Source organism: Mesocricetus auratus, unplaced genomic scaffold (genome assembly GCF_017639785.1).
Source record: "Mesocricetus auratus isolate SY011 unplaced genomic scaffold, BCM_Maur_2.0 Super-Scaffold_15014, whole genome shotgun sequence".
NCBI classification, from domain to species: domain Eukaryota; kingdom Metazoa; phylum Chordata; class Mammalia; order Rodentia; family Cricetidae; genus Mesocricetus; species Mesocricetus auratus.
Window position 1 is genome coordinate 69541044 of NW_024429186.1, and position 22956 is coordinate 69563999.

Here is a 22956-nt window from a genome sequence, read left to right on the forward strand (position 1 = left end):
AAGCTTTAGCTATATATTTCCAAGAACTGATACTTTAAAACTAAGCAGAATTAATATAAACAAATAAAAAAACAGGTCCATTGTGATGAAATGAACCACCAAAGTCAGCAGTTTAAAAAATGCAGCTGAAGAATAAAGAACGATATGTTACAGGAGAACCAGAATTAGATTGACAGTACACAAAAAGGCCAGAAATTCATGGATATTATGTCTTCAAATTGTTAACAAAAATAACAGCCAATTGAGAATTGTAGGTATGAATAAAGCATTATAGTGAAAAATAAAAGGTGAAATGGATGTGTTGAAGACTATGATGTTATACTGACAGAACTACAAAAGACTAACTTTCAGGAAAACAGTAAATTGGTTCTGCTGGAATAAATGCCTGCAATACCCTCTGTGGAAAAAAAATCAGTAAACAGTATGAGTCAGTAAAGCTTCTAATATTAAAAAGAGCTACCATCATAATAATAATCTGGGGTTATTAAAGTTGGGTAGAAATGAGATGATGAAGAAAAATAAGGCAAGACAAGTAGGACTGGTTGAAGGTAAGGGGCTTTGGGGACATTTATTTTAGAAGAGGAAGGCAGAGTCACTGTATTGGAAACCAGGAATCACAACAGTGGGTTAAGAATGCTCATACCATGTGAAACTATAAGCTATAACTGTTCTATCAGTATAAAGAACAAATAACTAATCCAAAAGTAACCAACTTAGAAGAATAGCATGGTGCTTAGACAGCTATAGTCCAGCTTCACAAAATCACCCTCAGGATGTCCACATCTTATCATGATTTTGACTGTCTAACAGTTCCAAGACAAACTTTCTGATTCAGTTCTCCTGGATATATATATTGCAAACATATTAAAGGCTGGGCATGGTATTGCTTGCCTTAGATTTCATTCCTGGGGAGGCAGATAGGCAAATCTCTGTGATTTCAATGAAAACATCATCAACCTACATAGTGAGCTACAGGCTTGCCAGAATTAGCCATGCATGATACCTTGTTTCCAAAGGAAAACACCAAAACAAATGTATTTAAAACATGAAGAAGTGATAAATGAAATTGAAATAGGTAAAATGTGTTTGAAACAAGTGCTAATAAAAAGTCATTGGGATAACAAACAAAAAAGAAGTCAATACATTATTATAAAAGGAACTTCCCAGGAAATAATTCTAAACTTTAATGCATGTAACTTCAAAATATAATATTATACCATACAAAGCATAATTTAGGTTTAAAAAACTTAGCAACTGTAAATTTCATGTAGTTCATTATATTTAGAAACAAATACTAACAGGATTGTCCCAATGGGTCAGCACATAATAGACAATTTAACAAAATACCTTACCACACACAAAATGAACTAACTATTGAAGAGTTGGACAGGAAAAGTAATAATTTTGAACTTTCTTCCCAAGCAGTTGTGAAACTGGTGTACTAAATTGATCATGTCTTGAACCAAGGAAAAAGATTAAATAAACTTCAAGGACTTATGTAGCAGAGATCACAATTAAATAAAAATAAAAGAGAAAGCGGCTAGAAAGATGGATCAGTAGTTAAGAGCCCTGACTGCTCTTTCAGAGGACACAGTTCAATTGCTAGCAACCACTTGGCAGCTAACACATGTCTGTAACTCTGTTTCCACAGATTCTTACACCTTCACCTAGGCATGCAAGCAAAACACCAATACACATCACATTTTTTTAAAATCAAAGAGAAAATAAGAATACCCTTTCAATACTTTCCCAAGTACATTTGAAAAAATATAAATGTCTGTTTCAATGACTTGTGGAGCAATTAAAAAGTATAGTTGAGATCAGTAAAGGATTAAAAGTGAAAACCAGCCTGAAAAGAAGGTACATCTACTGCACTATTTGTTTTGTGAGATGTGGCTTATGTCTCCCTAAAGCAGGTGGATTTCCCTAGGTATTGTGCCACTGCCTTGTTAGTAATTGTCAGGCTGCTGCATTCCAGTACAGCAGCCACTGGCCACAGTGGTTATTTCTCATTTGAGGTGTGTCTAGTGTGACGTGAATTGTGATGCTACTGACAGTTACTCATTGGGCTTTAACACCTTACTATAAAATAAAATGCATTCTCATGAACAATATTTTCCTATAACTTGCATACCAAAATGATATCAGCTTAAAATTTATTATAATTAATAAAACATATTATCGCTGGGTATTGGTGGTGCAGGCCTTTAATCCCAGCACTCAGGAGGCAGAGGCAGGCAGATCTCTGCGAGTTTGAGGCCAGCCTGGTCTACAGAGTGAGTTGCCGGACAGCCTCCAAAACAATACAGAGAAACCCTGTCTTGAAAAACCAATGAAACATATTATCAGAATTATTAATACTTGGTTTTTTTCTTTTTGTTGTTGCTAAAGTTTTGTGTCTTAATGGAAGAATTGGAGAAATAATGCTGAGAAAGGATTATAGATATTTTATAAAGCATGGAACTTGGAAAAATAAGGGACATGTTTTGTTTCAAAATTGGAAGGCTTTCTAGCACTGAAATCAAAACTGTAACTGCTAACTAGAAAAGATACATGGGGATGTTTCCTCTACTTTATTCTTGTGCCCATGAGATAGTAACTACTACAACAGGAAGGAGCTCCCAAAAGAAAATAGGTTTTTGCATAGTTATGCCTACTGCCCTTTGAGTTGCCAGCCCAATGCTTAATTTACAGCATCAAGACTTTCTGTTGTCATGGAAAAGTCTGTTCCCTCTGGGTCCCCTTCTTCTTCCTTCCTTAGACTTTTCTCTCTGTTTTACTTTAAGTTTATGCTTCGCTTCAATGCCTGCATTAATGTCTCTGATTTTTAAACTGAAAGTAACATCAGTCCAAAGATAGTAAGATTCATAGCCATTCTGTTCTTCCAACATCCTCACTTCATTCTTGACTACAAGCAACTCCTTGGCATCTACAAAGATAATATTTCCCCCATCACATATATTGAGTACACTGTACCACCCCATTCCTCTTTAATTGAGCAAAAAGTCTTCTCGTTATTAGGTCAAAACAAATCTCAGTAATTCTGTGTTTCTTTTTCTTACAGGCAAATTTAATTTGGAAGACAATATTTTTATTGTACTTAATGTTAAAGGAATTAACACTCCATTTTTCTCCTAATTCCACCAAAGGAATTGTCAAGGAAATATTTCATGGCCATTGAGAAGTGTAAGAATGTCATTCATCGCCGGGCGGTGGTGGCACACTCCCTTAATCCCCGCACTTGGGAGGCAGAGGCAGGTGGATCTCTGTGAGTTTGAGGCTGGGCTGGACTGACAGCCTCCAAAACAATACAGAGAAACCCTGTCTCATAAAAACCAAAAAAAAAAAAAAAAAAGAATGTCATTCATCATCAGGCAGTGGTGGTACAAGCCCTTTTAATTCTAGCCCTCAGGAGACAGCAACAGGCAGATCTGTGAGTTTCAGGCCAGTCTAGTCTAAGAGTAAGTTCCAGTACAATGAATAAATATATGCACGTATATAATATATATATGATGAAGAATGTCATTCATCATAGTTTGGGCATTAGGCACAGTCCTGCCCTATATCATGTAACCCATACATGCCAAGGGACTTCGGTTTAACCAAGATTTGCAAATGAATCCTATCTTCTTGTTAAAACACTCGGCATGGAAGGTTGAAATGGGTGGTATTGGAAACCCCAAATGGCTCAATGTTCTTAAAACCCAGGGAAGGAGTCCTCCTGAAACTAGCTCAGCATTCTCTCCAGGAAGGTCGTGGTTTGAATGAGAATGCCCCCATAGGCTTATATGCTGAATATATTGAATACTTGATCCCTAGTTGGTGGAATTCTTTGGGAAAGATTGAGAGATGTCTCACTGGGGTTAGACTATGTTGTTTCAAAATTCCAACTCATTTTAAGTTAATTATCTCTCTGTTTTCCAAGCTAACTCTCTCTCTCTCTCTCTCTCTCTCTCTCTCTCTCTCTCTCTCTCTCTCTCTCTCTCTCTCTCTCTGCTGTCTTTGGAGCTGGATGCAAGCAATGAGCTACTACTCCAGTACCATTCCTGCCCACCTCATGCCATGTTCTCTGCTGTGATAACCCTGGACTCTAACCCTCTGAAACTGTAAGTAAGCCCCCAATTAAATGCTTTATTTTATAAGTTCAACTGATAAAGGTGTCTTATTATAGCAATAGAAAAGAAACTAAGACAAAAGTTGGTACCCAGGAGTTGGCTATTCCTGTGACAGACCTGACCATGTGTCTTTTTCTAGAGCTATGTGGAAGATTTTGGGACTTTGAACTAGAAAATCAGTTTAATGTTGTAAGCACAGCTTCATGGTACATCCTAGTAGGAACTTGGAAGACAATGCTGAGAGTTATGTGGACTGTGGAGTTCAGATCAAAAGATTTTCAAGGGAAAGAATAATTAGCAACTGGGTTAGGAACCTGTCTTGTGATATTTGGACAAAGATTGTGGCTGCCTTTTGCCTTTAACATAGGTATTTGTCAGAGGCTAAATTTAAAAGTAATGAACTAATTTCCTCAGTGGAAGAGATTTCAAGGTAGCCTAATATTGATCCTATGTTAGTCATGTCATTGGTTATCACTCTTATACAGGTCCGCGGGGGGTGGGGCACAAGTTAGTCAAAAGAAATGCAAAATGCAAAATGTACAGTCTGAGGAAAAATATAGTACAATGAACCTTAATGTTAGAGCCAAGGATTGTGATGAAAGAGATGAGAACATTAAAGAAAAGTCTGATTGGAAATGGAATAAAGGGAGCAGAACAGGGCAAGCTCTCATCCAGCTAAACTTTTAACTTGTAAAAGGAAAGGCCTGCAAAATTTCTGCTCCTGAAGAGGAAGAGCAAACAAATATTGATGCAAATGTAGTGGGGTAGCCTCCCCTCCAAGTGGGCAGATGAACTTGATAGTGCTGTCCATGTGTTTCTGGCTATCCAGTCACGAAAGAGACAGGAGTAAAGAGACTATGCAGTCTTCCTGCTGAGGCTAGACATGTGGCTTGGGCGTCACTGACTGGAAGCCCTGAGATGCAGTTGTGTGAATTGTGAAAGTGAAGCCTGGGTTTCTTTTGGAGACTGCAAGATATTAGTGGTGCCAGAATTGCTGGTTATCTGCAAAAGAGAGCAATAGATTGGGAGTGGAACCAGCCAAAGAGTGAAGTATGTTATGGACAACGAAGTCAGAAGGGTGAAGCTGTCTAAGTCCCTGACATTACACATAGATTTGGACTTTGGCCTGGTAGGGTGTGGTCTTGTTTTTGTCAGTATTTCCTCATGATCTGCAGTTATCCATTTTGGAATGGTAGTATATATTCTGTGCCATTGTATGTGGGGAATACATAATTTGTTCCTTATTTTTTATTAAGAAAATTGCTCAAGTATCGTAAGAGGCTTTGGCTTTTAAGATTTTAAAAGAGTATAGTGATTTGAATTTGGATGAAATGCATTTTGTATGGTATGGCCACAAGTCTATGGAGGCCAGGGAGTGGAATATGGTGGTGAGAAGGAGAAAGACCCCATAGGTTCAGGTGTTTGAACACTTGATTTGCAGTTAGTGGAACTGTTTGGCAAGGGTTAGGGGTTTGCCTTGTCGGAGAAGGTTGGGGCAGACTTTGAGGCTTCAATAGACCCACTCTCTTCTGAGTCTCTCTCTTCTTCTTACTTCTGTATCAGGATGTAAGTTCTAAGTTGTCTCTCTTTCCATGACTTTGCTCCACTATCATGGTTATAACATTCTAAAACTGTAAGCACAAATTAAGCACTTTGTTATATAATTTGTCTTGATCACAGTAATAGAAAAGTTACTAGGACATAAGTTTTCCTGGTTCAGACAATAGAGAGGTTTATTCAGTATGCCTTTTGATATTTTTTGTCTGGTTCCATTCACTCCGTTTTATATTCCTACAGTTCATCCATGTTTTGGGTAGTCATGGTTTGTTCATTCTTAATGTATGAATATTGCACAAGTTATCCATTCAACTCCTGAAGCATACTTATCTTTTAGTTTGAAGCTTTCCTAAGTAGTAATACTTACCCTTATACCTACAGATAACTGTAGTTCTCTTTTGTCATTCAAAGAAGTTTTTGTTTACAGCTGATAGAGACCATTGCAGAAAATCATAACTGGTCAAGATGCATACCACAGTGTATTTATGTGTGTGTACAATAGCAGTGATTAAGAAAAGGTTATATATTTGTGAGGAAACAAAGTCATAGAAAGAGTTGGTAATGGAAGGAGGGGTGGAAAAAAATGTAAGTACCATACTTATAGATGAAACTCACAAACAGATAAAATTAAATTGCAAATGCATGGAACTTGTGTGTTATCTTAGGAAATATGAACACATTTGATGGGGGATTTTTCTAGGTGTAGAATTGCTAAACACAGAAAAAGCAGATGCTCGGCTGTAGTAGATACTGTCAAACAATTTCCAAAGTGGTCGTATCAAATTATGTTCTCAGTAACAATGACTGAAACACCCTAGATTTTGAAAGAGCCTGTGCAGGTAATGTATACATTCAATAAACATATACATATACATCATATACACACAGTGTGTGTGGATATGTGTGCCATGTGGAGCTTAAAGACCACATCTTAAGCACAGGCTCTGTCTTAAATCTTTTCAGTCACTGGATTTCAAAACTAGGCTCTAATGAGTTACTGTGCTGATTTTGTGATCCTGAGGAAACAGTATTAGCAGCAGAGACTGTGTACCAAAAAACCTTTGAAACTAGTGTTTTGAAACTGTTGGTTTGTTCTCATTGACTTCTTGCAGCCAATTTAGGCACATAAACTCAAGCACTGTAATCCCATTGCGACAAAAGTAACTGTAAGCTGTTGATGTGCTTGCTTTCTATAACTGCCATCTAATGCGGATGGTCTTCACCCTATACTTGGCTCTGCCACTATGCATAGTACTTATTACTGCATGCCTTTTGTTGCCTTGTGTTGAAGTCCCTGTCTGTAAGGGGGGATACCTTGTAAATAAAAACATGTCTTGTGGATTCTTTAAATAAGAAGACCCTGTGAATATAAAGGTATTACTAGAATAATAGCAGTATTGATGCTATTTTGACTCCTTTGGAAAATAGCTGGCTATTCATGATATCATATTCCCTTTGTTAAATATTTAACACTGGAAGCTTTCCCATTTCATGTAAATTAGCATTACAATCTTATAAACATGTTTCTATTTGTTGAATCCTGGGTCAAAGTAATTATACAACAAAGAATAATGTTTTCATACCAAACTGCAATGCATGCATGTAAATTGAGGCTCTTACCAGGGAAGCAATGAGTACACTCTCACGTTTTATGCAATGAATCTAAAAGTGTAAAAAACTCATAACAGAATTTTCATATTTTAGAAAACAGCAGTCAGGGAATCTTCCTCTTCTCCATTCATTTTAGACATGGTATATTAAATTCCATAAAATAAAATTGCATGGGAAAACTCAAGGAGATGTACATGAATTTTCACCTTTCAAAATAATTTGAATAGTTTCATTTCATTAAACTCGGATGATTCACATCTAATTTAGTATTCTTAGAATGAAAACTATATCCAGAAGATTATACATTATTGTAGGCAATGCCATCAATCAATCTACCTGGTTCAGAGTTCACTTCTAAGATTCAATATCTAAGTGACCGTCAGCAATTAACTTCTTAGAGCTTCAGTTACCCAATTTCAAGGGCATGTGAAAATGAAAAGATGTTGCTTATCAAATATAGTTAACTTAGTGTCTAGGACACAACAATATCTTCACACATGGGAGCCCCTGTAAGCTGAATATCAAGAACCCAAACAGAGAAATCACACATCATTGCCATTCCTTTTCAAATGGACTGTTGCAAACCTATGGTATACGATGGAACCAGGCTGAGGCACGTGAAGCTAATTTTGCCACTTTTAAGATCAGAATGTGAGGGAAATTACATGATATCCAGTCTTAGGAAGCACTGAAGTGGAAAAATGAAGTGGTAACTCTGGGGTCAAATTGTCCACATTGAATGTTCTCATATTTCTTTGTTCGTGATCTGAGAAAAATCATTTAATCTCTCTGGATTAGAAGACACCTTGTGTCTCAGAATGTGTGCTCATGTACATTTGTGTGTGTGTGTGTGTGTGTGTGTGTTTGTGTGTGTGTTTGTGTGTGAGATGTAGTGGTAGTGGATGAACTTGTTGCGATGTGTTCTGTAGAGGGCCAACATGTGGAATCACGTGCTACATAATAATTTTTTTAGGAGTTTACTATTATAACCATTCTACTGAAAGTAGATTGAGTATGCTCTAGAAATGTCAGTTGCTGCCTCTACAGGAGAAAACCAGCAATCTCTGGAGAAATACAGAAAACATTCACCAACGCAGTGCTGAGTTCCTAGTCTCCAGCAAAGCTTCTTGAAAAACACTGACAATAGAATGCTAAAGAGCTTGTTGGACCCCAGTTTTGGGTTTTGCAAATTCTTGGTCTCAAAGTTCTTAAAAACACAGATAAGAGATACAGAATGTGTGGGGAAGGCAAAGTGGACACTGCAAGCAGTATTTTTAAAAATTTTTATAGAAGCTAGGATTTCTGTATTCTGAAGTAAGATGCTGCATTGACCTTTGAGCCCTGCAAACTGATATTACTAGGGGAGGAATTTGAGAAGCTGCAGCTGTAGGATAAACTATTTGGGGCTATCATGGGAAATGTAATCTGTATAGCTAGAACAATACCATTTCTGTAAGCTACATTTTTTTCTGGAAAAACAATGGCAACAGAATTGGTTTTCTACATGTGGATTTGGAGATCTACAAACTGCTGTTTGTAATGAAGTATTATCTATGCATAGTTTTCAGGGAAGGATCTCCATACTGTATGTGTTCTCCTAAGACTATAGGGTGGCAAGGATACTTTTACATGGGAGTAGACCTTTCCAGTGTCACCTACTCTGGGAAGATAAAGCTTGATACAGCAAAGAAAACCTTAATTTGAACTCAAGGAAGTGATGCCTTCATCTCCCTACAATTGACTTGCTTGGGTCTTACTCTTCGTTAGTCTCTACCTACATTAAAAGATACTTGGGGAGAAAGAAAAAATATCTTACAGGAAGAAGAAAAGAGACAACCTTTAATGTCCTCAACACTGAGAGCCTGACAATGTGGCCACTCAGAACAACAATTTCTAGATGCTGCTGAGAACTGCTTTGTGCATGCACTACTCATATTCCTGGTCCTTCACTCAGCCCTTTTGAAAAGTTAGGGTTATTTCTCCCCAGTCTGCCAGGAAGGAGGGGAATGTATGGCCACAAGCCAGGGCTCCTTCAAAAATGTTCTGTGAGTTGCAAGTTATATCAGCAAAGCCAATGGCTTCCCATAGTTTAGAGAATATTCTTGCTTAGGTGGTGGGGGGGGCTGGTTTTCTGACAAAGATAACATTAAGAAAAGATAAAGAGGTTGGGTGGTGGTGGTGCACACCTTTAATACCAGAAATTGGTAGATGGGATCTCTGTGAGCTCAAGGCAAGCCTGGTCTACAGATCAAGTGCCAGGATAGACTCCAAAGTTACACAGAGAAACCCTGTCTCAAAAAACCAAAAAAGAAAGATGCAGATAAAAAGACCCTTGGGTCCAGAAAGAGGGGCTGAGGTGATGAGCCACTAGACACCATGAGATTGACAATGTATTTGTTAAGAGGATGGGGTGGAAGTTCCATGGATAATATGTCCAAAGAAAACCTTGGATTACTTGTACTATAGTTTCATTTATATACACAGTCAAAACTTCACAAACATTTAAATGTGTTTATTAGTAAGAGAAGGAAACCTACTCCAACAGTCTTGTATGTGACAAAAAAATGACAATACCCTAACAGCTAAATAAGCAAAGATATTATTTGCCTAAAAGTAGTGGAAGACTGTGTGAGTATACCTTTATTTATAAGATTGTCAACATTGTACCAACAGGACAAATCATTTTGATCATTCATATTAATAGTGTACACTGTACATGCATTTTCAGATTAATAAAAGTATACTGAAAGAATGAACCCTATTTATAAGTTTTTTAAAATTATGTATGTGTGTGAACTTACATGAATTTGTGTTCAAATGAGTGTGCAGGAGCCCATGGAAGGAGGTCATAAGATGGTACTGAGTCCCTTAGAACCCATACTGCAGGAGGCCGTGGGAGTTAGTAACAAATCCCAGGCTCTCCACTAGAGCTGAGCCCATCTCTTTAGATCCAAACATGGATCCTTTTATAATCTCACATATTATGGCTGGCAAGATCCAGATTTCTGAGCTTTTACAGCACATCCAACCCCAACACTTTGTACTAAAATGTTTTGTGAGTGAGGACATTTTAGCTGTCTCTATGACATTTTAAGAGTTGAAACATTAGATGAACATTTTTACACTTTTTCTTTGTCTTAACCTTATTTCTTCTTCCACTTTTATGGTCTACTCCATTTAGTCCGGTTGAAGGGTGTCAGAATTTAGAGAGAAATTGTCTTCAATATAAACTTTTTGGTGAGTATGTACCTGTGTATTAGTCAGGGTTTTCAAGATCAATAGAATATATGGATTCAATCTCCCCTGCCCCCCTCTCTCTCTGTCTCTGTCTCTGTCTCTGTCTCTGTCTCTCTCTCTCTCTCTCTCTGTGTGAGTGTGTTTTATTAGAATATTTTACTTATAGGATGTGGTCCAGCTGATCCAACATTAGAGGTTTGCCCACATACACACAGAATGTCAAAGAACCTAGTAATTGTTCAGTTTCCTGAGACTGAATGCCTCGGGTCGTCTGCAATACACCATCCTTCCAAACAAGCAAGCTCTAATGCCAGTGAAGGAGTGGACTTCCTAGAGAGACCAGATGAAGCAGGCAAAAGAACAAAAGCTTCCTTCTTCCATTGTCCTTGTATAGGCTTCCATCAGAAGGTGTGGTCCAGATTAAAGATGAGCCATTGTGCTTACATAGGCTTCCATCAGAAGGTATGGTCCAGATTAAAGGTGAGTCTTTCCATTTCACAAGATCTGGACTAAAGCTGTGTCTTCCCACTTCAAAACTCTGGATTAGAAGTAGATCTTTCCACTTCAAAAAGAACAAGATATTCCTCACCGATGTGCCCCTTCAATGTTAGGTTTTAGTTAATCACAGATGTAGTAAAGAACAACAACAAAGAGCCATCCCACCCTGTTAGCATCACCCACAGTAACATGTTCTGTGTGAGGTTTTTTTTTTTTTTTTGGTTATCACAAGTCTTTTATTGAAGTATTTTCTCTTGTTGCTTAACTAGCTGGGCACTCCACAACACCACTGTTGATGTCATCAATGATGTCATGAGGGTGGCGGCCATCCACATTGCAGCCCACAGACTGTGCAGTACCCAGGATCTCTTTAATAGTTCCAGAAAGTTCTCTAGCTAAAGATCGGTGTCGCATCTGCCGGGCAATGCCAACAATCTCATCAAAAGTGATGTTTCCGCTGTGTTTAATGTTCTTCTGCTTCTTTCTGTCTCGTGGTGGCTCCTTGAGGGCTTTAATGATCAGGGCGGAGGCAGAGGGCACCACCTCAATCTGGGCCTGTCTGTTCTGGATGGTCAGCTTCACCGTGATCCTCAGGCCTTTCCAGTCACCGGTCGCCTTGGCAATGTCGTCACCAACTTTCTTCGGGGACAGACCCAGGGGACCGATCTTGGGGGCCAAGGCAGACAATGCGCCGACCTCACCTCTGGTGCACCTCAAGTACACGACTTTGACCTCGTTGGGGTCGAACTTGGGCGGCATGGTGGAGGCGGCTGGTGTCGGATGAACCCGGATTCGGGACGACCGAGGAAAGTTGCACCATTGCCTCCTCCGAGCTGAAAGCCGAAAAGCCTGTGTGAGGTTTTTAAAATCTTTTTTAATTTAAATTAGAAACAAGCTTGCTTCACATATCAACCCCAGGTCCCTCTCACTCTCCCTCTCCTCCTCTGCCACCACCCCTGCATCCCCCCAGCCTTGCACCCAATGCGTTCCCCAGGGAGGGTGAGGTCCTCCATGGGGGATCTCCAGAGCCTGCCATTTCATTCAGGGGAGGGCCTAGGCCCTCCCCCTAGTGTGCCGTCTAAGAGAGCATGCCTAATTGTGAGATGGGAACCCAAAGTCAATTGGTATGCCAGGAATGAATACTGATCTACTACCCAACGCCCCACAGATTGCTTAGGGTGTCTGCCTCTGCTTCCATCAGTCACTGGATGAAGGTTCTAGGATGGCATATAAGGTAGTCACCAATCTTATTATCAGGGAGGGGCATTTAATGTAGTCTCTCCACTATTGCTTAGTTTGCCTGTTGGTGTCATCCTTGTAGATCTCTGGAAATCTCCCTAGTGCCAGATCTCTCCTCAAACCTATAATAACACCATCTATTATGATATCTCTCATCCCACTTTCCTCTATTCTTCTCCCAACTCAGCCTTCTTGCTCCCCTTTTTAAAAATTTAATTATTATCGTCATTACTCTTCTCTCTCTCTCTCTCTCTCTCTCTCTCTCTCTCTCTCTCTCTCTGTCTCTCTGTCTTTCTCTGTCTCTCTGTATCTCTCTCTCTCTCTCTCTCTCTCTCTGTGTGTGTGTGTGTGTGTGTGTGTGTGTGTGTGTGTGTGTGTGTGTGAATGTGTAGAAGCTAGAGGACTCATTCCTGGAGTTGATTATCTCCTCCCATCTTTACATTGGTTCCTGCATGAAACACAGGTCTTCAGGCTTGTGTAGGAAGCATTTCTCCTCACTAAACATCTTTTTGGCTCTGGATGGGTTTTAATTTTTTTCTACCAACCAGCTCCCTCTTCTGTGCTCCTATCACTCTCCATGAACAAGCAAGAATATATATACATTGAGTCCTTTGCTGTATTCCTTCTGTTTTCATGGGGTTGTTGATCTAAGTAAGAATAAAATACAGTTTTTTCGTCAATCACACTATCGGGGAAGGGCATTTAAGTTAGCCTCTCCACTATTGGTTAGATTGCCAGTTGGTGTCATCCTTGTAGATCTCTGGAAAGATCACTAGTGCCAGATGTCTCCTCAAACATATAATGGCTCCCTCTATTATGGTATCTCTCATCCTGCTCTCCTCTATTCCCCCACCCTGACTCAACCTTCCTGCTACCCCATGTCTTCCTCTGCCCTCCTTTTCTCCCATCTCCCAGCTACCTCTTCCCTTCCCCCATGCTCCCAGTCCCCTAAGGAGATCCTGTCCTGTTCTCCTTCTCTGCGGTACCATGCATATCTCTCCTAGGGTCCTCCATGTTTCCCAGACTCTCTGGCGGTAAGATTGTTAGGCTGACACATCCCTATTTCATGCCTAAAATCCATGTATGAGTGAGCACATACCATGTTTGTCTTTTGTGACTGGGTTACCTCACTCAGGATGGTTTCTTCTATTGCCATTCATTTACCTTCAAATTTCAAGATTCCATTTTTCTGCCACTGAGGAGTACTCCATGTGTAAATGTACCACATTTTCTCTACCCACTCTTCAGTTGAGGGGCATCTAGGTTGCTTCCAGGTTCTGGCTATTACAGATAATGCTGCTATGAACATAGTGGAACAGATATCCTTGTCGATGGAAGCAGAGGCAGACCCTCATAGCTAAACACTTTACTGAACTCCTGGAAATCAGTTGCAGAGAGGGAGGAGTGGTGAGCAAAGGTGTCAAGACTCGTCTAGTGAAACCCACAGAAACAACTGACCTGAACAAGGAGGAGCTCATGGACCCCAGACTGATAGCTGAGAGGCCAGCACGGGACTGATTCAGATCCCCTGAATGTGTGTGTCAGTGACGAGGCATTGGCACTCTTTGGGGCCTTGGGCAATAGATCAGTATTTATCCCTGGCATCCAAATAGATTTTGGAAGCCCATTCCACATGGAGGGTTGCTCTCTGAGCCTTGACACTTGGGAGAGGGCCTAGGCCCTGCCCCGGACGATATGACAGACTTTCGAGATCCCCCATGAAAGGCCTCACCCTCCCTGGAGAGTGGAATGGGGATTGGGTGGGGTTTGGGAGTTAAGTCGGGGACAGAGGAAGAGGGGAGGAAGAGGGAGCTGGAATTGACACATGAAGCAACCTTGTTTCTAATTTAAATAAAAGATACAAATTTTGCTTTTTGTTAATGAACTTAGGTCATAATTTTGGCTGTGGGTTACAATGTCATCTTGCCTTTCAGAAGGAAATTTGATGCCTGATGAAATTGCATGACATGGGTGTTCCCCATCTGCCTAGCCAAATCCAAAACATTCCTAGATTTTGTAAACTAGGGAAAATAGTAGCATAAAGAAGTATACTGAAAACAACACTCCATGTTTCACTCTGTGGTGAAAACAGAATCCTAATAGCTGATGGAATTAGGATGCAGGGCATTTGGTTTTCTAGAGAAGTTTGGGTTTTATTTGCAGCTAATTAGCATGGAATCTTCAGTAGGTATGACTCATTTTTTCAAGTGCAGCAGGTTTTATCACTTAATATTCACAACGACGCTGCTGCAATATAGAAATAGAGTCTCTAGAGAACAGTAGGGAAATTAAACCACAAATGGATGCAGTGCATGTTGCTGTGCAACCGGTACCCCCTGAACTCAGGATTCTGTAAGCATGGAAGATTGTACCTTGAACCACAGGTAATGATGGGCATACTTTGGAGCAAATAGGTCAGGACTTCAGAGTGCACCTTCTGGGACCAGCAACGCCTTCCATTCCAGGAAAATAACATTGCAGGTCTCCAGTCTTGCTTGGGTCCTGACACCTGCCCCCCCATCTCAAAGTTTCTTCAACAACATTAACCTTTTTTTTTTTTTTTACTTTTTCTGTTTCCTAGCCCCTCTATCTGAAATCACTGTGTTTTTAGGGCACCAAATGCTACAATGGCACTAAAGCAAACAGACTTAATTAGACTTGATTACTTTTAAATAAATCCTGGAGGATTGGGGAAAGCAATTGTAAAAGAGACATGAGCTATCTTTAGATCTGAATCTGTAGAATAGAATAGTGTATCCACTAACAGTAGAATAGAGCAGTGTATTCACTCACAGAAGAATAGAATAGTGTATCCAGAGGGTCCCTGAAAGATGAATCAGCAGGTAGAGGGCCTCATTGGCCATCAAGCCTGAGGACTTGAATTCAAACACTGGGAACCACATGGTAGAAAAAAGAGAAGCAGCTTCCACAAATGGTCCTTTGACTTCCACAGCCTCCCTGTAACATACATGGCTCCACTACTACACTAACTAAATGAATAAATACATTTTTAAAAGATTTCTTATTTTTCCTCTCTGATATATTAGGAAATGCTTTCCTGGGAATTCAGTTTCACACCACTTCCTCTATCCTAGATTACTTCTTTTTCAGGCCAAAACAGAATATTCTGACAATGCTGAGGAAAAAAGCATCAGAAACAGACAGACTGTATACTTTGCATCCAAAGTAAATATGAGTCTCATTTATGCCCATTGATTTGTGAACTCTTAGTGTGTGTCATTTCTTCAGCTATGAGGAAGAACATTGCGACAGTTCACAACTGAATAGAGGAGCAAACTAAGCATATAAAGGTATCAAATGCTGGAAATTCTAGCCTTACTATAACCCTGTGAGGTTAGTTTTAAAGAACATTGGTTATGCATGTGTTGCAAACTTGGGTCTTAATTTTTCAAATATGTAAATATGGGGATAAACAGGACTCACCTCAAGAGTAAATTTCTCCACAGAAGTGTTGACTCCCCAAGGAAGGCCCTACTTCCTCTGAGGAGTGGTTGGGGGTGGGAAGGAGGAAAGTTGGGGGACAGAGAAGGGAAAGAGGGGAAACTGGGGTTGCCATGCAAAATGAAAACCAATGTTTTGAAAGAAAGAAGGAAAAAAGAAAGAAAAGGAGAGAGGGAGGGAGGAGGGAGGGAGGGAAGGAGGGAAGGAGGGAACGAGGGAGGGAGGGAGGGAGATCAAGTTCGACTGTCCAAAGTGGTGGGTCTTTTATCTGTATAGTGTTTTTACTGTTTCTTTCACTCCAGCCATGCTGATGGTGCAGGAGAAGTACATGCCAGAGAGTGAACTTGTGTTTGCAGAATAACAATTTAACAGAGAAACACACACTTTCTTTAACTACTCTTTAGCCTGGCATTCAAGAAGTGTATCTGCCCAGGAATGCTCACTGAAGAGACCACAACTTTCTAAATTTCAATATATCTTCTTGTCATCTTAAGTCAGCCAGCTCAAATATTCCAGGCTTGAAAGAAATTAGATCTACAGGGAAATCAAGCCTCTAGACCTCACTGAGATGAAAGATTTAATACTCTGCTTTTCCCCCAGCCCCTTAATATTTCTCTGAGAATCAGAAGAAATAGTATTAAAGTCACTGCAGTGTTTTGAATTTTTAGTATTATTTATAGTCACCAAAGCATTATAATAAGATAGAGATTGTGTACAAAACAGCAATATTGGTTTTTATTCAGGTTATTGGACAAATAAATGCCCACCCTTTGCCTAGATGTTCAAGAATTGTTGAGATACGTACTTGAGAGAGAAAACATAAATACACACATATAAAGTTCATTATTGACAGAGGTGATTTAGGAAAGGTAGACTTAAAATATGATGACAACAGGACCTATGTGTGTATTACTCTCAGAATGAATGACTCATCAAGTCACTGTTACAACAGTCAGTCTTCCATTCCTTGCCCTTTCTTACCCTCTAAGGAATTCCTAGTTTAATAATTCTTACACTTCTGCTGTATCTGGATGTTACTGAAGTTTCTTAAACTTCTTCAAATTGTATCACTTGTTTTTTTGTGTGTGTGACTTATAAGTTTTTGATGAAAGCCACATGTCTTAGTCAATGCTCCATTGCTGTGAAGAGACACTATGACCATGGCAACTCTTATAATGAAAAACATTTAATTTGGGCTGACTTACAGATTTCAAGTTTCAGTCCATTATCATTGTGGTGCAAAGAATGGCAGCACACAGAAAGACATGGTTTTGGAGAAGGAACCAACGTTCTACACCTGGATTGGCAGAGAACAGGAAAGGAAGACAATGTGACTGAATTGAGCAATTGAAACCTCAAAGTCCCATCCCAGTGACACACTTCTTCCAAAAAGCCACACCTACTCCAACATGGCCACAATTCCTAGGAGTGTCATTCACTGGTGAACAAGCATTCAAATCCGCGAGCCTATGGGGGGCATTCTTATTAAAACCACCACAGGACGTGGTACAAAGTTCTTTCATATGATGATGTAAAAGTGTGAGAAGAAAGGAACATTCTATCTCTTGTGATTAGATCCCAGTCCTCTGTGAGTCTGTGATCCTAGGTGGTGAGTTTCACTAGCATTTCCCAGTTCCACAGACCCCAACAAGACCCCCCAATAAGTAGCCCAAGCTGTCTTTTACAGGAAAAGGTGGTTCTAAGTGGAAGTGGTAATTTGCATTCACCTATAGAGAAGGATGTGCATAGGTGGAGGTAGATATTTGCTTTCCATTGCAGGGATGACTGGATAGAGGTGGAAGTGGGTATTCCTTGTGCTACTTAAGTTGACTTTTGTTTTAGTAGACATTTATCTTTTTTATTATTGAGAATTTCATACTGATGTATGACATTATATTACTTCCGCATCATACTCTCCTGGCTCCAGCTCCTCTATATTCTCTTACTGACTCTTAATTTCATGACCTCTTCTTTAACTATTATTGTGATATATATATATGTATATATATATGTATGTATATATGTATGCGTGTGTGTATGTATGTATGTATTGAATGCAACATATTCAGTCCATTTAATGCTATTCATATATACATCTGTTTAGGGCTGTCTGCTTGGGACTGACTAACATATCAGAGACCTGATCACAGGAGAAGACCAATTCTTTCCTCTCAGCCATCAAGTATCTATCTATAGCTCTTCATAGAGGAATGGGACCTTATTTCCCATGCATTGGGGGAAATTATCATTGTGCTCATCTTGTTGAAGTGAGCACATTTTTTGTTTACTTTTTTATTTTTAAATTTAAATTTAAATTAGAAACAAGGTTGCTTCACATGTCAATCCCTCCCCTCCTTCCTCACCCTTCCACCAGCCCCCCCAACCCTCCCTCCTTTCTCCAGGGAAGGTGAGGCCCTCTATATGGGTGTCCATAGTCAGTCATTTCAGCCAGGGCAGGGCCTAAAACCTCCCCCAAGTGGACAGGGTGAGAGTGCACTTGTATGCCAGGGATAAATACTGATCCACAGCCGGGCGGTGGTGATGCACGCCTTTAATCCCAGCACTCAGGAGGCAGAGGCAGGTGGATCTCTGTGAGTTTGAGGCCAGGCTGGAACGACAGCCTCCAAAACAATACAGAGAAACCCTGTCTCGAAAAACCAAAAAAAATACTGATCCACTACCCAAGGTCCCATAGATTGCCTAGGCCTCCGAAGTGAGCTCATTTTTAAAATTTCATGGATCCAGTTCCCAATGTCTTATATAGAAGACATTATCTTGTAGCAGATGTCCTTGCATCTTGCTGTTACAATCTTTGCAACCCCTTTTCAATGTTCCCTAGGGCTTGAGTATTGAGGTGGTATTTTAGATTTATGCATTACAGATAGGTAGGCACAACTCAGTCAGTGGCTTTATGCATTTCACCAGTATGGGTCTCCGTGATGGTTGCTTCTAACTGCATTAAGATGGTTCTTTTTTAATTTATGAGAGCTACATTTATCTGCAGATATAAGAATAAATATTTTGAATGTAGTTGTGAATTATGATGGTTTAATAATATGACAGTAGTAGGTTCTTCTCTAGAGTTTATGACATCACCAGCACAGTAATTGGGTAGGTCTGCAGTTTAGACTCCCTCCCATTTATTAAATTGTGAAGTTCACATAGATGACTGTTTACCCCCCGCAGCAGGTCAGGCAATAAGCTTATTTCTCAGGATAAAACAAAATTTCTTGGAATCTTATTTTCTGCCCTTGTTGCAAGTAAGTTGGTGTGTGTGTGTGTATGTGTGTGTGTGTGTGTGTGTGTGTGTGATTTTCTATTTTACTTTATTTCTGTTAATTATTCTTAAAATCTTAAAGTTCGTGGAGGTTAAACTAAAAAATTATGCCCTACCTCCCATAACTGGGTATTTGGGAATTTTTAATTCTCACTCATTCTCAGAAATTATGAACTGTTTTCCCTGATCCAAAAGTAGTTCCTGAAGAGGGTTCCACTAATGGGTTTTTGTTCTGGGAAGTAGTGCCTTTTTTTAAATCTCCTTGTTTTTCTTGCCAATTTGGAGGGAGACAGTTTGCCCTGTGATCTCATTCTTTTGATGAATGCCAGAAGAATTGTTTATTATTCAGTTTGTTTGGGATTTTACTTCTTCTTAGAATGAATTGGCAATGTCTAATACCCTCACATGCCAAATCTGGAACTGAAATTCTCAATAGTTTTAATACTTAATGTCCCTGCTTGGATGGCTTCAAGAACATCTGGTGTCATTCTCATTCTACTCCAATGGTGATTCAGAGATCTCAAACATGCTTTAGAAGAATTTTATCTAGTTTGTATGTGAGGCAAGACAAACAAGTACTATTAACTTGTATCTTTTCCTCCTACATTGAATCATCAAAGAGCAAAGGCTGAACCAACAAAATTCACAATGATGTGTTTGTAGCTATGGTGGCAAGAGAACAAGGGGCATATTGACCTGATGCCCACATTGAAGATAATGTTTTATTTGAGTGGGAAGAAGGGCAGGTAGATTACAAACAAGAAATCAGGTATGTTTCTCAGACAAGAGATTTTTTGTCTCATTTCTATGAAGACACCTAAGGAGAGTACTCTCCTTCCTTATGGCATCCAAAAGAGTGCTCTCTATAGATAACATATATATTAGCAGCCTTTAGGGATGCCAACTTGAACCTTTATCAACAATGCATTATTTCAAACACCTTGGTTTGTAAAAATCACTCCTTCTTAAGTCTATATTTAAAAACAAATACCATCATGATGTATATATATATAGTATTTTAATTTTTGACATAAAAATCAAAGGTAAATATCAAAGCAGTTTCCTTTAAGACTTAATGCAAAAGCTTAATGAAAAATATGTGTACGTGTAGAGATACTTGACTGACACTCTCATTCTTCATTGAAGCTGTAACATAGCTTTGAGCTCTCTTAAAAAGCACAATCTTGGATACAACATATTATTCTTATTTCTAGTTTGAGCAACCCCATTTGCAAAGAGCAAAAGTAGCTATAGCAGGTATGTGATCCCATGGTATCTAATATAAGTGGTCATATTTTGCTGGAAGAAAATGCCAAGGAGGCATAGCTAAAGGTCACATATTCTAATGAACCAGTCTCTGACTCATGGTTCTCCTTTTACTTTTCCCCTTGCCTTTTTGTAGGCTATGCTCTGATTAGCATAAAGATTGTCTAATACCTGTAGCATTTCAAGTTCAAGTGATTCTTTATCCGATGTATTTCTTTGTCCAGAATGAAAAGTAACTGAGTCCTTATAAGCCCTTAGAAAGAGACATGGAAGTCCAGGATTCTGCTCAGGAGAGAGTGTGTTAGAGTCTAACATGCATGATAAACCTCCATAAAACTGGCGGTGGTGGTATAGGCAGGAGGATCACAAATTCAAGGTCATAATTAATTATATTGTGAGTTCAAGGGTAGTAGCCTGGGACCCTGCCTCAACAAAGAAAGAAAATACAAAGTACAAAAGGAAGGAAGAAATGTAAGGAGAGAGAAGAGAAGAGAGAGGAAGAGGAGAGAGCAAGGGAGGGAGAGAGAGACAGGGGCGGGGAAGGGCTTAAGATGTTTAAGAAGATGTTTAAGAAGGAAGTTTAGGGCTATTTTGCTAGATGCTCTTGAATTACCATCACTCAAAGCGGCAAAGTTTGTTAGATGAAAGGAAACGAACTCATGTTTCAGAATTATTTAATGGATGGTTTCTGAGGCCACTGCATTCTGTCTCTCCTGTTTTACTAGATATGCTTCTGTGCTCTTGACAGACAGCACATGTACATCACACAAGCAGCCTAAATACAGTTTGCACCAACTGATGCCAGTCCTGGTCATTAGGCCCTGTTCCTGTCACCACGTCTTTTCCTCCTCCATAGGGTTGAGTACCAAGGATCTCTGCTGTGGTGATTTTCAAAGATTCACTTAGGTCTTCTCATCATATGACATTCATAAAAAGTTGCATGGTCTCTGTGTAGGCTTTCTTGAGGTGAGATAGAGGTGGATTTATGTCATTTGAGAACTAATTGTATGTACCATCTTAAGACAACATCATAAGCTTTCCATGAGTGGACATTATTTTTGTCTAGTTTGGTTTCTTGGAGTACGGAATCATTGATAACAATGCATCAGTAAGAACTTAAAGATGAATTTTTCTACCACATCATCTTGCCTAAGTGAACTGATATTGGTAGACTCATTGAGAGAATATAACCAAAGGTATTAGCAAAGTATAACTATTAGCAAATGGTGAATTCGTAAGAAGTGATCATATATTTCACATGATTTAACTTTCTTCTAATGTGGGGGAATAGAAGTAGAAAATAAATTAATTTAAAACTTATCAGATATGTGAAAAGATATAGTAGATAGTAGTTCCCTTATCTTAGACTAAGAACTCAAATATGTCACTATAGTTAAAGCTGCACCCCATGCAGTAAGATTTCCCCTCCTAACTTTAGCTGCTCCATCCTCTTTCCTTTATCCTTTTGCAGAGACAACCTGTGTCTTATATTGGAGCTTTCATTCCTATTTATGTCTCTTGTCTCCAAATACTATGTAGAAATGTTTTGGTTCATTAAAGTCTGTATCCTCCTTCTTTTATGCTTTACCTAGTCGCTTAGAACTACCTCTTTATGGTCATGCTTGTTCCTGTTTTAGATTCATATATGTTGATAAGTTTGCTTTTGGGTTAATAAGCAAAAACTTCTAAAATGTTTTACTGAGATGTTGGTAATAGAAATAATAACTTGATTCTATAACTCCGGAGCTGAATTTTGCAGTTTCTATATTAATTTACTTAGGGGTTATAATACAAGAGATTACATGCTATTATTTTTATATTACTGCTGGAGCTAGAAGAGTTTCTTACCTTCCCAAAATAATAGCTACTGAGTTGTACAACTCTAATATGGGTGTTTTAGCTCCTATTCAGCTCTTTTCCTATTACATCACACTGCCTATTGTTAAAGAATTCCAGCTTTGTCTCACAGACTTCATTTTTGGAAATCCAGGCCCCAAACTCCTGACCGTGGGCAAGTCATCGCATAAGACACAGTGCTTCATTAAGGAGAAGCCACCTTGGTAATGCAGTCCCAGGAAAAGAACCTACCTACTGCCTCTCATTACAGAGGCAATTACATCTGCTACTCCTGTACTCTGTAGTGACATTTCTCATCACCCAGTGCACCTGTAGATGCTTTCCATGAAAGGAACAACTGCTTCATGAATTCACATACTCCTGCTAAAACCTTTGCCAAATCTCTACCTAACATGACTGAAAAGATGCTGTACAAAAATATAACAGAGCTTCACAAACCAACTAATGGCCTAATTGTTAAGTAAAATTGCTGTATCTCACAATAACTCCTATTACAAGCTATCCATTAAAGAGCAGCCTCTGCCTCCCTCTTGACTCTTTCATTAGCACAATGCTCCCACATTAGTAACCAATTATAAACAAACCCTAGCCAAATTTACATTGCTCTCCAAATTACATTCACAGACTGATGGCTGCTTTTCTGTTCTAAAGAAAAGAAGCTACGTGAGCAGTAACTGTTCCCTTACCTTCCAAATCTGGCTGTTTTTGGAATCAGAGCCTTTGGAATATATGCCACCTGCCTACAGGCTCTTTAACTTGTCTGAGGAAACGATCCTGGAACATGGGTGGCAATGCTTCTACCTGGAGCAGGAGGCAGGAGTAACAGAACCTGGAGAA

At 39.4% G+C, this 22956-nt stretch overlaps 1 protein-coding gene across 1 annotated transcript; it reads right to left on the bottom strand.

Moving 5' to 3' along the window:
• Window positions 1–11240: 11240 nt before the first annotated feature.
• Window positions 11241–11867, bottom strand: LOC121139499 (60S ribosomal protein L12-like). The gene has a single exon (XM_040743384.1). The coding sequence runs from the start codon at window positions 11775–11777 to the stop codon at window positions 11280–11282; it is 498 nt and encodes a 165-aa protein (XP_040599318.1). The 5' UTR covers window positions 11778–11867; the 3' UTR covers window positions 11241–11279.
• Window positions 11868–22956: the final 11089 nt, after the last annotated feature.

What these genes read in the sequence shown, in the direction of transcription:
- LOC121139499 (XM_040743384.1), bottom strand. Translation starts at nt 11,777, where the DNA reads ATGCCGCCCAAGTTCGACCCCAACGAGGTCAAAGTCGTGTACTTGAGG.